Here is a 17272-nt window from a genome sequence, read left to right as displayed (position 1 = left end):
AAAAAAAAAAAAAGAAAAAAACGCCCACGTGTGCTGAAAATGCTTTTGAACCTAATGGAAAATTCAACGCGTTTACCTTTTTTGATATACGAGCACGAGGCTAGCACTTGCTTAGGTGGTTGTTGAATGTGTGTGCTGTGGCAAGTCAAGTCAAGTATCAAGCAGCGGTTAGGCTTTAAAGAAGTCGTACTCAAGTGTCAGGACATGCGCCTAACACTTAACACCTAGCAAAACACAAAAACACAAAAGAAATTCGTAGAACATGACTATTTTTATAAAGTTAACGCCTAACGTTTCCTATTTCAACCAGCTTTAGCCCGAACCAGCTCGATTTCGGAATTCAAATTTATTTTCATGCATCGTTTGGTTCAAAATAAAAAATTATTGAGGGAGACCCATTCTAGAGTTATAAGTAACCCCAACCACTTGGGTTAGAGATCTGTAGAATTGATAATTTAAAATTGATTTATTTCAATGAAATATAGAAAATATATGAAAAACTAAACAGAAACAACTGGGTACATGGATGTGAGAAACCAATTTAAACAATTGAAGCCAAAAGCAGGAATTGAGCTCAATAAGTGAAACGACCCATTGTCTCTTTCTTTTTTGGCTTGCCGTACCAATTCGGCTTCGCTTGCCTTTCTAAAACTATTGTTATTAAATAATAAGCACAGACTTGCTTCTCTTAATTTACAACAAATTGAAACACAAGAAATAAAATCAGTTTCATTATTTCTAGTGTGGCAGCTATAAAGGACAATTCATTATTAAGATTAAGTTTGACATGCCCTTAAAAAGGAACGGATAAACATATTAGATTTGCAAATGTTACATGCGAATTTTGGTCTTCATTAAAAAGACAAGCGGACAGCGAGACATGGGTAAGCCGACTTCCTTGACCTTCTCTTTCATGGGTATAAATCGACCACTTATTTATAATCATTTAACCTTTTCTTACATATGCTCTCTTGTGCGAACACGGGGTAGAAAATTTTGTTTATATGGCAAATCGATACTTTTGATTGTTATATTATTACTTCATTTGGAACATTTATTAAAATTGCATTCATTCCAATTAAAATCACAAGCCCTTGCGATTTGGAAGTCTAAGCGAAATACTTGTTAAGGATGCATAGAAAAAAGATAGACTGCATTTTAAATAAAAGTACTTATATTGCTGTTACAAACGGCTCTGGCCTAAGAAAATGAATATGCAAATATTAAAAAAATTTCTAGTTTCTAATTTTGAAGCACTCTACTCGTTGCGTTCCGTAAGCAGCGAACTCTCCCACTTTTGCCAGATAGCCGAGGGCCTGAACTCTTTTATGCTCTCATGCCAGTGCGTAGATGCCTTGTCGGCTGATATTTGCATTCTTGGACTTGCTCGACTCTCGGATCCAGTGGATACCGAGCAAATCGAAATGTTATCCATTTGATAGCTTATGGGGCTTTCTAAGCGAACCCATGACTTTATTGATTGTGAATCCCATACACAGGAATCGGATACTTCGGAAACATCACTGCAACAGCTCATGTTAGACGACCATGAGTGGCCGGACATTGACGGTTCCTGTTCGAACAGTGTTGATAACTTAGTACTGCAGTAATCGTCGTCTGTTGGATATAGAATATACTGTTCGTAATCTGTATCGCTTTCCTGCAGCGTCTCAGAGTAGGTAACGAATTCCTCGTAGCTTATCGAGCGCATGTTGGGGCATAGTTTGGTCACGGGGCGATGGTACGTGCAGCGGGTATCTTGCACCCAGCGGCGCGGCACCATTAGCTCCTTTCTGGCACTGGGTAATTCCTTAAACTTGCTGGTATCGCCACCCATGGTGATTACCAACGTGCTGTAGAAGATACCATCCTCTATAAGTTTCTTCTTCTCTTGCACCCTGGAGAATACGTCCAACACATGCCCGAATGGTCCCATCTCATCGCGATCTAGCCCGTTCAATTGGCAAAGGATTTTGGGGGCCAGATAAGCGAAGCGTATATTCTTAAGCACATTACCCACACACGCCATCCGAGCGGGCCAGTCCACATCCAGCCAGTGCAGCACCCCATAAAGTAGCTAGAGAGGGGAAGAAACAATTAGAATCCAATCCTAATTGGAGCATTGCCAACCTCAGTTTCAGAGTTAACGGACAAAGAGCTGGACCTAAGCAGGGCGCATATCTGCATCTCGCTGAGGTGCAGAAATTCCTGACTGCAGATTATGATTAATGTCGACTTGGATATGCGGGTGGCCATTGCTTGGTTAATCTGATATAGCTCATGAAAATAACGTGACGTGTACATCACGGAAAAGGCCCAAAACTCCTTGAATTCATCGCAGTCGAGCATTGCGTAGCACTGCTCCAGCAGTTCTTGCATCTCCAGGAAACAGGCAGCGCGTACAAACCGCACCACATCCTTAGGCAAAAATGTCACATTCGATCTGATCATCCACTTGTAAATCTGCTCAAACGTGTCCGCCGTCAGCGGTGCCTTGCGCAAGTCGATTACAGTCTGGCCCCGGCACATGGCAAAGAAGTTAGAATAGCTGCCCAGCACAATGCCGGAACAGGCAAATTCGCGTAACTCGATCATTACAATTGTATCTGGGTCCTCGCCACGCTCTATGGTTCGTATTATTGGTCCTAACCTTGACTCTACCCTGTCCACCAATATCGGCTCGTTTAGCCGTTTGTTCCTTTCCTCTATACACTTCTTAGTGCACCTCTTGTTCACAGCGCACTTTTGTACGCATAACTTGTGTTGTAACTTGCCCGTCTTGTGGTTGGCAAACGCTTTTGCCATGTTATGCAGCTGTGGCTCTAGATCGCTCAGAAATAAAAGGAATTTATAATTAAGCTATGGTCACATGTGCCACATATCTTTCAGTTTGTTGAATATTAATATTATGTTGCAATGAATAGTCGAAAGAAACCACGTGGCAACACTAAATTCTTCATGCTTAAATTTACAATGAGCATGAAGACTTAATAAATCGGAGTTGTAATTAAGCGGGGATAACATGTGTCATATATCTTGCAGTTTACAAAATATAAATATTTTATTGCAATGAAATGCAAAAACCTTAAGGAGTTCTGGCTACTTATGGTCAATTTTAAATGTCCGTTACTCGTTGAGATAGAAGCTCAGGTCGGAAAATATAACCAGGTGGCAAAACTCAATTACTTCTTCATGTCAAATTTACAATGAACAAGGGGATCCTTAATAAAAGGAACTATAACTATATTGTGCCTCTTATTATTCTTCAACACTGGCAGCTTGTTAATGTATATGCCAAAATAGAATTCAAACTAGGCAATTTTTTTACGGCTGTTTTTTTCAACTTACGTCTTAAATTCTTTGACGCTGTTTACGAGCACTGGCAGCTCATCCTTGGAGAAATGGGCCAAATAAGGACGGCATTTATCCGTTTCTTTATTATTCATGTTTATTATAAATTTATTGACTATTGTATATAAAATATCTGCTTTTTGACTAACTCTAATAATGTGAGGTTTATTGGCGATTAAACTGAAATACTTCTCTGAGGTTGCTTGGTTCCAGTACTGAAATTTAAAAAGATTCATACAAATAGTTTCCACTGTCCAAAATGGAGGAGATTATAGTTAAAGATACAGATAAAAAAGCTAAGATATGGCGTATTCAAAACTACAAATATTAAGAAAATTTGTTTTTAGAGCATTAATATTTCCTGCCGAATCCGCTGAGATTTTGCGAATGTATATGTTAGCTTTTATTCTATCCAGTTTTCTTACTTGCTAAAGTCTCAGATATTTATAGATATCTTGAATCGTTGTAAATCATTACGTCCTTCTTCCTTAATTCATTTCAATGTTAACGCACTAGCTGGATGCTGATTAATTTTTCATTAAAGGTCAGCAAATTATGTCAGATTTTACGAGAACATTACCGAAAGATATTTTAAAAGGGGCCAAAGTAAAAGCATTGGTCAAAATGGTCGTTAGGTCGTCATCAAGATGTGAACGTCATAACTTGATTTTGTTGTAATACAAATAATTTGACATTTTAACAAAATTTCACAGACATAATTTTCCAGCAATTTCTCGGTTTCAATTGAGAAATGAAAAATAAATTGTTGCATGGCTGCGCAGTCAAGAGCGCATAGCATACTTTTGGGCGCAAGCAAAAAATAAAATACGTACTTTAATGTTAAAGAAAACTATGAAAATCATTTAATAAAATTTTCTTGAAAAGAAACTTGCAAATTCTTTAAATTCTTACAATTTATGTTGCTGGTACTTCTTCGGCAAATTTGCGTTTTAGTATGAATTGAATTTACGATTTTGCGACTTGAAAAATATGTAATTGCTTAAATTAATTATCTTAAATGTTGTGCACTGCATTATAAATAACTAGAGACACATTTAATAACACAACAAGTTGTTTATTAAGCAGTGATAACAAAATACAAACAAGAACTTTGCTAACGAATACTCCCTGCGGCGCTATACTCTGTTCCATGTGCAAAAACAATTCACACACTGCTGCTGGTTTTCTCTTAAAACTTGTGAAATATCCTATCATTTTATCATTATAATATTATAATAATTATTGTTGTAAAATTTTAATTAAAAAAATTTCTTAAGTACCCTTTTAAAATTGAAAAATGTACCTTTATTTTCAAACATATTTGGCAGTGGGTATATCAAAATATGTTTGTGGCCTTATAATAAAAGATATCATATACTAGTTCGTAACTATTGCTTGTGAGACATAAAAAATAATGCAAGCAGCATTCAAGTCAATAAAAGAGAGGTTCACAAAAATCCAAAACATTCGTGTCTTAGAGAAAAGACATAGAGTATAAAAACGCAAGAAAAAAAAAAACAGAAGAAATAAGACGTCGCCCCTTTGCGTTCCTCAAAAATTCATGACAAGACGCACAAAGTGCTCAATTTTATGAAATGAAAACAGAAACTGGCAGTTGTTACCCTCGCCCGATGTCGGCTGTACACTGCCTGCTCCTCCAATGCTCAAGTCCTCGCCGACGACCGCATACTTGCGCACGGCTGCTGTTTTTTCTTCTTCTTTTTTATGGTTTTGCATGAAATATGCAAAGGTGAACGTTTGACAAAATGATTTCCTAAGCTGCCGCTAAATTGTCAAATATTAACGTGTTGTGCGTCGCTTGGCAGCCAGAAAGATGACATCAGTATGGATGCCCAGCTGTAGATACAGAAGCAGAGATACATTTATACCTAGCTACACAAATGCATTTGCAGTTGCAGTTTTTTCTTTTTGGGTGAGTTGCACACTTATTGCATCACACTGGGAATGCGGAAAATGCTGACGCATGCGGTCGGTAGCAATGACATCACTTTACACGCACGATTTGTGGCAAATGCTGCCATAATTTTTGCCTCGATGCTGCGGCGAGTGGGCGCAGGATGACCAATGCAAGATGGCGACGACTTCCGCGCGCGCACACAAACGGAAGCCAGCTACGTCGCTGTTTGTATGTGTGCCTGCTTGTGTGTGTCGCCATTGTCAACGTTCGTCTTTGCCATTTGGCCCACACACTCGTGCACACCAACACACACACACACTCTTGCCACGCTGGCATTTGGCTGGCGTCCAATAAGCGCCCATCATTTTTGAGTACAGTCAGCAAAAAAGCTTCGGCTCACAAACCAAGATGTAAAATTGTGTTGCATACCTTGCAGCGTTCTGGCCCTAGGTGACAGCAATTAGCGTCTGACAGCTAACTCCATTTCAGTCCACATGACTGACACAGCCAATGGACAACTGAACCGAAACTTTTTCCCAAAATCCCAAATGTCCAATCTCCTCAACGCTCTGCCCCGCACCAGGCAAAACTTGCCTTAATTTGTGATAAAATCTCAGTTCGCAAAACGTAAAAATGCAACGAATTGAAAACTAACTTCCTTCTGCCCGTGAACGAAAATAGCCTCCGGTAAATTTACTACTTTTAAGGAAGTTCGATTCGACAACAGAATTTAAAACGGGTTCTGCCTGACATCAGCTAACTATCAGCTATTAGGAGGATATGTTGGGTACAAATAAACATTATTAATATATAATATATTATTGTTATAAGACACACATGTTTTCATTGAGATTTCCGACTAGCTCGGTATGTCTAATGTATCGCAGATTGCCTTTTGGGCTCAGGCAACAGCCTATATAAAAAGCATTTTATATATGTTTTTATGGTCGCATTATGATTTGTTGTTTTCTTCGTTTATATGTCAAGTCTATATTTGTACAGCTCTATTACGAAAGGCCATTTCCAAGAAAATTGATGCATACATAAGAACACGCTTAGCTGCTTTTTATAACCCATATTCTAGACCCATCAGAAATTGAATTTACTTAGAATATATCGACTTAGAGGCCTAAGTTAAAACATAAAACCATGAAACTACATGACATCAGCTGAACATAAAACTCCAACAACTGTTAGCGGCCATAATTGGACGTCTTAAACAATTTCTCAGAACTTACTGGACTATTAATCCGTCAATTGGATAGTACAAGAACTGGACTTATAGTTGACCTGTTGTCAATGCCCACTTAAGAGCAGCAATAAGCTGACATCATGCGCTGAAGATGGCGTGCCAAAGAGCTCTTGTTATAGCAGCAACGCCCGACCCGCCCCTAGCCGTCCCTTAGCAAATCGGTCCAATGCAAATGTGCGGCAGCAATAAAATTGCAAACTTGCCGCAATCGCCTTTCAATGGAACAATGAGCCAATGCTCTGAATGGCAACTGAGCATTGCCATCAGCGCAGTTTTGGCGGCAAACGCCTACGCGACACACACACACGCGCACACAAACACGCATAGTGGCTGTGGCAGACAATTGTCTGGTTGTGTGTGTGTGTGTTTTGGTGTTGGTCATGGCACTCATTTCTGGCTTGCGGCTGCTTCAAAAATCACTCATTGAGAACGCCACGCACACACACAGCCTAACAAATGGCTTTATATCCAACTATATATCTATGCATATATATATTTGCCTTTATGTATCTATGTATTTGGTATATGTGACTTTTTGTTAGTTTTGCTAGTTGGCAGCCAAAGCTGATTGCACGCGTGGGTGTTTTGCGTTTGGCGCTTTGTCTGTGTGTTGTTTTCATATCCCAAATACATATTTGTACTAGCCAGCAATTTGTTGTAAACTACTACGATCCCACTGCACATTCTATCTCGCTCTAGCAGCCTATGTGTGTATGTGTGCGTGTGCCTGTCTGTGTGTGTCAGTATGTGTGTGTGTGCGTCATTAAGTTTCATTTTATGACAGTAGCAGAAACAGTTGACGCAGCGTCTCCACTTTCAAAACTGGAAATTCCAAAGGCGCGTGGGCGTCCTGTCAAGACAATGTGCTGTACCCCCTTTTAGCCCACCCACAACTCCCAACCGCTCCACCGCCTTTCCTTACTGCGCAGGAGTTGGGAGCACTGTTCTGTATGCCCGTCGCACGTCGCTGATTTCTATACCCTCCATCCATAGTTTAACAGCGTATATTACTTTTAGTGGAAATATATGTGACAGGCAGAAGAAAGCAAGAAGAAAGAATGCATAGCCATGTTAATGTCAAAAATTATAAAAGCTAAAGAATTACAAATTTTGAACCAATCAATAAGATTGATATCGATATGCTGTTTTATGGGCTTAATTCAGATCTTAGAAAATCTAGGAACACCAAATTTGGTATGTTAACTCTTGTACAGTATACACATATCCAGAATAGTGCAGTTTTTAATGAACTTCCCACAATCCAACCAAGAATTGTGAAGTTTTAATATTTGGGTGTTAGAGCCTTGGTTTTAAGTACAGGGTATTTCGTAATCGGTTACTCTCGAGCATTCATACTTATTCTTAATGGAATTTATGCGAGTGTGAAATTTATGTTTGCAAAAATATTAGTGGACTGGCGCATACTATTTTTAGTCGCTCCGGCTAGGAGAAAACAAAAAGTTATTAAAAGGCATAGCCTGATTTTTTTCTGGGCACGTATTTCGCCTAGGCGAATGGGTAAACCCGCATGCCGAATATTTCTCAGATTGGCACGCTTTAATTGTGGCGCGTGGGATAGTCGTTTGGTTGGATGCCAATTTGTATTGGCATATTTTATCTGTTGTTGTCTGCCTGTGGCCAGAAATTACATCAGCGTATATGGTTCATACGTCAAGCTCTCGAATTGAGATGAATAAATACGTGAACGGTTGAATACGCATTACGACTCTTTTTTGTCTATTTACATGGCTTGAATTTGCGTCATGTTTATTTTCTTACTCCCACAGTTTCCTTTTGTTTTGCGTTTACTAAAGTTTATTCATATGCGGAAATTCGCGTCATGACCTTTCCAGAGTTGTCAATATAGCTGAAGTCCTGCCCGGTTTGAAGTCCCTTAAATATGTGTATCTAAAATATATATCTTAAATCTGCCCACAGAAACAATTGGTTGAAAAACAACTTTCCAAAATAACTTCGAAATCTATTAAACATTGTAAGTCCTTAACTTCTGTGCAAGGGACATTGCAAAACACGTGAGTTTTTTGTTGTTATGTTGACTGCGAACAAGTTCCGATTCTCTTAATCTTAGTTTTGACCAGTTTAATATTATTAACGCAATTAATAAATTATATTATGCATTAGGAAAGTTAGGAAAGTTTTCTTTTGTCCTCGTTATTCGAATTGCTATTCAGCCAGTAGCTAGGAATGGAAAAGAGGAATAACTTGCTACCCGGGGGTGCGTTCGTAATAAGCTGCAACATTTGTGGAGGCACTCACAAAGTGGCAGCTGTCAGTAAAATGCCAGGTAGAAAGTCTCTTAAGCGAGTGCAATTTGGGGCTGGATGTGCGGACGGAATTTTTTGTGAAGTGTGGACGCTTCTAGTCGAGCCTAGAGTTACCTAGAGCCATGCGAGCCTGTCAATGAACGCCATTTGATGCGGTACCCTAAGCCACAAAATGTTGCATAAAATGTCAGCGGGACAGCGGGCGGTATAATCGCAGTAACAAAGTGGGCGTGGCCCCAACAGGGGTGGGGGACTTTAGCCAGCCATTACAGAAGCCCATTTCGCCATAACAACTGTGTGTGTGGGAGTGGTATGTAAGCGTGTGCATGCGGGGCAATTCACAATAGTTAGATATGCGATTTTATTGTCATCATAATTTATGGTTTAGTGCGCCCGGCGTATTGTCTCGTGGGCGTGGCTGCTGCCGCCCACATGGCCGCATATGTCTTGCGGGCCGCTGTGGGTCGTGAGCGAGCGGACAAATTGCTTTTCAATCAATTGAATTTGCAGTTATTGCACTCAAAAGTCGCCCCACAAAAGGTCGCGCCTTGTGGCCCAAGGAACTATTACACATACGCCACATTCGCCAGCACGCACTCACATAGACAGCAGATATGTGTGGCTGGCAATGTATATGTGTGCGTGTGTGTGTGTGAGAGAGAGATTGGAAAACACAGCGATGTGTATGCTCGAGGATTGACTTTTCATTCATAGCTGGTATCGACTTTTGGTTTTCCACCATTGACTGGCAACTGGCTGCAAACGCCCCCGAAACGTTTTGTATTACAAATGGAAATTTGTCGAGTTTGCCAAAAAAAATTATAAAATATATATAATACTTTTTTGTTTTCTTATATTTTTGTGCTTGCTTATTGTTTTTTTTTTGTGCAAAGCCAGACGCCGCCGACGCCGCATGGCGCGGGTGCTGGGTTATTTATGATGCAGTTGATAAATAAAATACATTTCATTTAAAGTACATTTCTGCTTATTATATTTATGCGCGCTATTTGTGTCCACAAATTTGGCCGTTAATAATATATAAATTGCCAAGTCCTTAGACACACCCACCGTCCATCAAAGCCAATGGGACCGGCCTCGCAACACTGCCAGTTGCAATCTGCAGCTGACAAGAGATGCGATAAGACAAAGATAAATCAGACAACTGCGCGCTGCAAGCGGTCGAGATGCCAGTACTCAACCTACTTGATAGATTGACAGTAAATGTTGAAGGGGCCGCAGGTGGTGCTTGATGTTATGTTTGCCTATTATGGAACTTGCAATACACGGCGGCTCTGCGATTATGCAGCGCACCATAATCACACAGGGGGTTCTGAAATTGCGAATATTAATACGACGCAACCGAATACCTGCCTTCTATTGAGTAACTCAAAATTAGGACAAGCCTTCGCCTAACAAGCATTCCGTTGATTGGCCCCGCCCTCGGCACGTACAGGCATTTTGGCAACCGCAATGACATGTGGCAAAAGCCAACTAAATTAATGTAATTCGGCTTGGCAAACTTTGCTTAAAACCAGTCCCAAATTATCGTTATCACTATCGATACTATAGAAGGTGCGCTCTCTAGCTACATCTTTTTTTTTTTTTTTTTTTTATTTTTTATTTTGCGCTGGAATCGATCAGTGTCTTCTGATCTCTACCAAGCGGAGTTAAGGGTATAGAGTATAGTTATTATTTAATAACTTAAATGAGCTACATCTATCGATTGTTTTTGTGATTATCGTATGTTTCTATAGCAACCGCTGCTGGTAATATTTAATTAATATACTTAATTTTAAAAAGATATAAATATAACAAAATTGTATTGTTATTAAGGATTTACAATTATCAAGCTTGCGCCCTAGCCATTGTTTTGTGATAAGCTGTTTTTAATTGTAAATTAAACAAGAAAAATATCCTAGTTCCAGTGATTGAGATCATCTCAAAATAATAACAAATATTAATCACATAATTTACACTTTAGCATCGTAAAAACAGCGCTCCGCGTATACAAAAAAACCCATTTGGGGTCCCATTGTGTCTGGTCTATGCTTATGACCAGCCGCAAATTTTATGGCCGAAACGTGTTTGCAACATTATGACAACCACCATTAAAGTTTAAATCATTTCAGCACACATTTAGCGGTCGGTCGAAAACTCCTTGCCACCTGAAAAACACCAAAAAACCTGAAATAATTCAAACCTTTTAACTCTCGTCTGCAGCTTTGTGGATTTGTTTTTTATGAACTTGCTAAGGGGATTATAATTAAGATATTTAAGCAGCAATCTCAGAAAAAATATATTTAAATTCCTAATCGGCGATAACAACCAAGTCTAGTTGTCTATATAAATATCTGAGGTTTGGCTGTTTCGGTTGTCATATAGCTCTCAAAGAAAAAAAAAACGGCTGGAAATTGAGTTTTAATAAGACAACTGTGCGACGAATATTATTTTATTACGGGATATTTTAGCACACCTTGTTTTTCTTTATGTGTCCTGAAAAGGGCAATAGCTATATAAATGTTAGCTCCTTTAATCAGCTATAATATATGTGACTAATTTTAATGCATTTATTAAGTTCTAGTCTATTTTGTACCAAGGGAAATTGGGATATGTAAATGTATGCGATTAGATGCTTTCAGTAAAGGTCGGCTTCAAAGCTAATATTCATATATACACACACACACTCTATCTGCTCACTTAAAGTAGTTCATGACGTTAGCCAGTAGTTGGGTTAAGAAGTGCAACAATAAAAAAAAAACAATAAAAAAGCGTTCATATGTAGTCAAAGAGGTAAGCCCAGAAATTGATATTTATCGAGTTTGGTGCAAAGGGTGAATTATAGAAAATATTTAATATTATCTACAAGACTTTTTGCTAATAAAAAACTTAAAACTTCGATAAAAAATCGTTAAATCGCATTTTCCACATAGAATTCGAAAAGTGTGAAACATGTCTCTCGTTGATACCAATCAGTCAGTCAGTGAGAATGTATAAAAATGGATAGGACATCTACGCCGGTGATGAGCGATTGGCATCAAAGTGCTGCTGCGGACCGCGGCTACTGTAAAAAAAAAAAAACGTTGTTTTGAGCTCCTTGGACTGCTATTGTGTGTGTGTGTCCTGTCCTTGTATCTGTGTGTGTGTGAAAGTTGTTGTTTACTCGGTCTCAGGCTCGTAATTAATAATTATGCGAAGAGACTGACTCAGACGCAGACAAAGCGACAGCCAGGACAAGCCGCAAAATGGGTGAAAGAGATGGCAAGCGAAGGATAGAGGGAGAGGGAGAGAGAGATAGACACAGATACAGACTGAAATCAGTCGAGCGCATTTTGTCTATGCGGCTTTTGAGCTGAATTAGTTAATTTGCAGATAATTTAAGCGTTAAGCAAGCTCTTCGTTAGCTGTTCCATACACACAACTACACATGCACAGATACACACACACACACACACACACACACATGCGTAGCAAGATACACAAACATTGTCAATTAGTTGGTGTTAAGCGACTCGCATTTAACAGCTTTTGTAACCAGTGTCCTGCTGTGCAGGACTAGGCAAATTTTGGCCAACTTTGGGCTGTTGCAATTTGTCAGTACATGTGCTGTCCCTCTATGTGTGTGTGTGTGCGATAAACATGCCCAATTAAAACTAACGGGATTTGTCTAATGCTGAACGCACTCGAGCGCAGTTTGCTTTAATTAAATCGCCTATCACAGCCGACTCAAGTTGTCAATTAGCCACACGACAGAAGGGGACGAGGGACGGGCGGGCGTGGATTTAAATGCTAAGTAAACAAGTTGATAAATGTAAAATGCCTATAAATAAGTTATTGACGGTTATTTTTAGACGCCATAGGCCATTATTATTGCACGTGTTGCGTTTCGACGTAGTGCAAATATTTGCCCACGTAATTGAGCAACGGATTGGATTGCAAAGAGCCAACGCCAAGTGGAATTGGAGCAGAAATGGGTAGCCCGGAGCGGGAGAAGGGGCCGGATACGGAGGCGGGACGATGGCAGCTGCGTCTAGACGTGAGGCGATGGAGGAGTCAACTGAATAAATGCGATAAATATACCACCAGGGCAAAGTCAACAGCTTGGCAAGTCAGGCGTTGAGACACACACACACACAGGCACAGGCACACGCACACACACACACATACACACACGCATGCATTTAATAAGCTTGTGTATCCAAAAATGTTCATTGGCTGGTAAAACAAAGGCCCAAGTGATTTGAAACAGGAAACTGATGCTTCGCAGGAGCTTGTGTCATCCTTGGAGGAATTGCTTCAGACACTTTGGCAGTTGAGTTGGTTTAATGACTTTACATTTGTGTGCAATCAAAACAAAAGAGCGAATGCATAATTGAATTACCTTAAGGTAAATGCTGTTCCTGGATCAAATACGTTTATCTAGCAATTTCAGCTAGTTAATATTGCTGGTTTGTCGGATGCTCTTTAACAACTCAAACAACGCCCACAAGCAACTCAAACATTTACTTATAATGATCTATGTGATTAGTTGCAAAAAGCATTGCCTACTTTTCAGCTGCGTCGCATCGCACTGTGAAACAACAGCGTGAAGCAACTGTGCAAAAATACATGTAGATGAAGTAGAAAAGTTTAAATGGATGTTGGACGTAATTATAAGGAATTTGAGGCTGAATTTGGCTGAAGTGTATTCAAGTTTTCAGGTTCAAGTTTTGCAACCACTGTCCGTTGTAGGCCATGATGGTGGGCGGCGCCTTTTTGCTGAAAGTGAATTATGCTGTTAGTTGTTTGCCTGGCCGTTGTTTATCATCTCGTATATTGAGGTTGTTGCTGTAATTGCTTTAGTTTTTGGCCATTGATTTGAGCACCCAAAGGAACCCAGAAATGCTCGGTGGGCGTAATTTATGTAACTGTCACTGTGGGCGTGCGCTTGCCTTGCCTTGCCAAAGGGCAAATGCTAATAAGCTGGCTAGTCCCGCATTCACCTACTTCCTGTAAGCCGGGCGTGACGTCACACGCTTGATGTGTAAATGACAAGTAAATTGTAAAAGTTGTTAAACGCGCAAATAAAATGTGAATAGACAAAAGTTTCTAGCGCCCACGGATGTGGCGTCTAGTTCTAGGCCCAGCGATGTGTCCTTGACCAGCAGCGGAAACGTTGGGCAGGAGCACTAGACAAAAAAAAAAATAATAAATAAAAAAAAAAAGATTATGACACAACAAAAGTAAAGTTGACAAACAAGAACGTCTCCGTTGACGGCATGACAACCAAATAAAAAAGTTTCCGAAGCCTCCTTCTCTGTGAAGTTTGGCAATGGATGATGAACGTCATCAAGAGCAAATCAAACGACAAAGCAAATAAACAAACTGCCAGCTAGAAATGAATACTTCTATAAAGCTCATCAACGTCATCAAAACGGTCATTACCAAAAAGCAAACAAAAGACCAGTTAGCAGCAAATATAATGACAATAATAAAACGTAACAGTTACATTTTCCATTGCTCATCAACGTCGTTAAGTGCCGGGGTAAGGCTGATGCGAATGCAAACAACTGCAGTCCGGGAGGCTGCCAGGCCGTGCGGACAACTTCTTCTTTAGCTGCTTCTCTCGCAACAGTCGACACAGTGCCAGCCACACTTAGCATTACTTAAAACAAACACTGCACCACAATGACCAGAGGATTTGCATAAAGCGCAACACAGCCTCAGCATTGTCCTTGCAGCAGCTGTGATTCGATTCAGCAACCAGCTGCCCGGTCGTGCTGCCCGGGCTGTGGCGCAACAACGAGTACGACGTAGAGCTTGCTGCCGCATGCCTTGAACTTGAACATTTTGCCAGTTCAGTTAGACCCCACCCAAGCACAGAAAAAAAGAGAAACGAAAAACAACAGCTGCACTCGCTGTTTGACGTAGTTGCAGCTGTTGCTGGCATAAAATTTCTTCATTTTCTTTTTATTTACCATAACGTGTTTACTATAACAAAAGCTAAGTTAATTTGCCAAAAGTTTGACTGCTGTGCACATTTTAATGGATTTAATTAACTCACTTTTGAGGCAGGTCTTTAAAGGAAAGTTGCAAGCGGCGATGCACATAACAGAATGGTTACCAAGTAAAAAACTGGAGACTGTAGTTAATCCTATTAGCATGTTTTCAATGCAAATATATGCTTGGTTAATGGTAAATAAACAATAAAACAGAATAAGAATTGGGTGGCTTAATAGATTAACTGCTTAAGCTCTGCTTACCAAATACGCGATACTAAGAAAGAGAGCGAGACCAAGATTTTTAAAAAACGCTAAGACGTTTTTCTCATGAATGTGGCAACGGGCTCAAAAATTTTTAATGTATGACAGCCCTAGCAACGGCAAAGAAATGAAAGTTCACATTCTCTTCATTTTCAACAAGTCAATCCTATTCGCTTTTAATATCCAGTAAAGAAATGTGTAAAAGCACATATTGACCAACTCAAGGCAAACGAAATGATATCAAATTTAAATTTTTGCTGAATTTGAACCAGCTACCTCTCGCTTGTTAGTCTGACGCTCAGACACTTAAGCTGCACAGGTGTCACGTTTGCAAAGCACAATTTTATGACTGCGATGATGCTGACATTATTTCCCCAATGTAGAATTGAAGCTTCAGGTAAAATTTCAGCTAGCTAGCTTTTACGTCAGTCAGTCAGGGTCCCTCAGTTGTGGCATATATTCAATTGGAATACCTTTAGGCTTAGGCTAGGCTTTTGAGCCTAACTTTCCATTTGGTCACGTTCTTTACAATTTTTAAAAGGACATAAAACTGATCAATATTCGTCAAGGATAAAGATACGGCTGTCTGGTTATAGATTTGTTTAATGGTAAATAAATAAATGAAATTCCGAATTCAAGCCGATTTTGTTGGAACGGCTAATTATATACGAAAATATATGTTGCCTGCGTTTCTCATTTGACCTTCTGATTTAATGCTCAGCCTCAGTTAGCTGCTTTTATGCAAAAGCCGATATGTACGCATGATTCTTGGCTGCAGTATGTGGTCGTTGCTAGCACTACAGAGCTCAAACCAAAAACTATATAAATATAACAGTTTTCCATATTTAAATTCTACTTTCAATGTCAAGAGTTACGCGCCTAATACGAGCTCTTATCCTGTCCTAAATTTAACTGGCAGGCAAAGTTTTTTAGTGCCAAGTGCCTGCCCCCAGGTTGGGAGTGGGGAGGGTTTGGGTTTGGCTATAAATCAGCGCATGAGTGCAGTTCGGGGCACAAATACTTATATGGCATATGTCACATGACCATGAACTGTCGGTTGAGTTAGCTGCGACATTCTCTTCGCTCACCCTGGTACGATTCGGTGCTTTGAACTCGTCAGTAATTACAATTTTATATTCAAACGACTTGCTATCAGTTCGGCCCTAGCAGCTAAACAATGACGACACATTCTGACGCAAATTTTATAGGATATGCAAGCACTTATAGGCTACGTACCGTTGATGACGATGTCTGTGCGACACACTCATATTAAGCACAAAGAGGTCAGAGTAACCAATAATCAATAGAAATGCAAATAAAGAAGTTTCTTATAATGGTTAAAACAGGAGTTCGAATTGGCAGAAATTTAAGAAATTGGAATATCAATTTATAAATTTGGTGCCCATCGTGGGGTATTGTAATTAATTTGTGATTTGTATACCACAGCAAAGATACCAAAGAGTAAATACCTAGTTGATTTACTAAGGTATAAACATATAAATACTTGCTTCTTAAATAAAGGTACCGTGCATTCGGCAGTCAGTGTGGGACTTGTTTTACTTTAAAAAATAAGCTTTTATTCTAGTTACGTATGGGCAGCTTATTTAGAGTTCAACATGGGCGCATTTCTATTTTAAAAACAATAATGTGTGACATATCATTCATTTTGTATGCAATGTAGATCCAATTTAATCCCATTGTAAAATGTTCAATTGCATTTACTCTAGCAGACCAATTAACCTGGAGTCCAGCAAGCAGCCATGTGAACAACGTCTGCTGTTTTCTCGGCAGGAGGATCCGGGGAGGTCGCCATATTACTAGTATTTCACAATTATATGTATCAACAAATAGGCATATTAGAGAAAGACAAACAAGCGTCGCCGTGGGGAGAAATCAATAAATGAACTGAGCTCGTGGCGCGTGCGAGTAATCAAAATGACATTTGCTTGCGGCCGCAACGACAGCGAATTTAAGTATGCTATAAGTATTTTCAGTGCTTATCGATGGGCGGCAGCGCACTGATTTGCGCAAATCAGCATCCTAATCGCCAATGAAATGTTAATTAGATCAACATGTTAGTGCCGCCTGCAAATGCCACAGATATTTCGAGCATCCATCCACATACCACGCCTCGCACAAATTCAAACGATGTCGCGCATCTTAATAAACTTTAATTCATTTTAAGGCAGCAATTGTGGGCGCAACAAACACCCGGCAGCGTCGCAAT

General features: G+C 39.7%; 1 protein-coding gene across 2 annotated transcripts; it reads right to left on the bottom strand.

Moving 5' to 3' along the window:
* Positions 1 to 1168: 1168 nt before the first annotated feature.
* LOC115758089 lies at positions 1169 to 3510 on the bottom strand. 2 transcript variants are annotated; one of them, XM_030698606.1, is made up of 3 exons: positions 3349 to 3510; positions 2131 to 2830; positions 1169 to 2077 (listed from the first exon to the last, which is right to left on the bottom strand). In XM_030698606.1, the coding sequence occupies exons 1-3, from the start codon at positions 3444 to 3446 to the stop codon at positions 1259 to 1261; spliced, it is 1617 nt and encodes a 538-aa protein (XP_030554466.1). In that variant the 5' UTR covers positions 3447 to 3510; the 3' UTR covers positions 1169 to 1258. The 2 variants fall into 2 exon arrangements, with proteins under 2 accessions (XP_030554466.1, XP_030554467.1); XM_030698607.1 differs by having other exon boundaries at positions 1170 to 2077; positions 2131 to 2822; positions 3349 to 3428.
* Positions 3511 to 17272: the final 13762 nt, after the last annotated feature.

This window comes from Drosophila novamexicana, unplaced genomic scaffold, assembly GCF_003285875.2.
Source record: "Drosophila novamexicana strain 15010-1031.04,08,12 unplaced genomic scaffold, DnovRS2.1 tig00000121-arrow-pilon, whole genome shotgun sequence".
NCBI lineage: Eukaryota > Metazoa > Arthropoda > Insecta > Diptera > Drosophilidae > Drosophila > Drosophila novamexicana.
The sequence above is the reverse complement of the archived record's forward strand: the minus strand, read 5'-3'. Positions and strand labels throughout refer to the sequence as shown.

Excerpts from the sequence above, each read along its gene's own strand:
- LOC115758089 (XM_030698606.1), bottom strand. The coding sequence starts at position 3,446 with ATGAATAATAAAGAAACGGATAAATGCCGTCCTTATTTGGCCCATTTC. Across the intron at positions 2,831-3,348 it reads AGCGTCAAAGAATTTAAGAC|CGATCTAGAGCCACAGCTGC; the intron begins GTAAGTTGAAAA and ends TTTATTTCTGAG. Across the intron at positions 2,078-2,130 it reads CCGTTAACTCTGAAACTGAG|CTACTTTATGGGGTGCTGCA; the intron begins GTTGGCAATGCT and ends TCCCCTCTCTAG.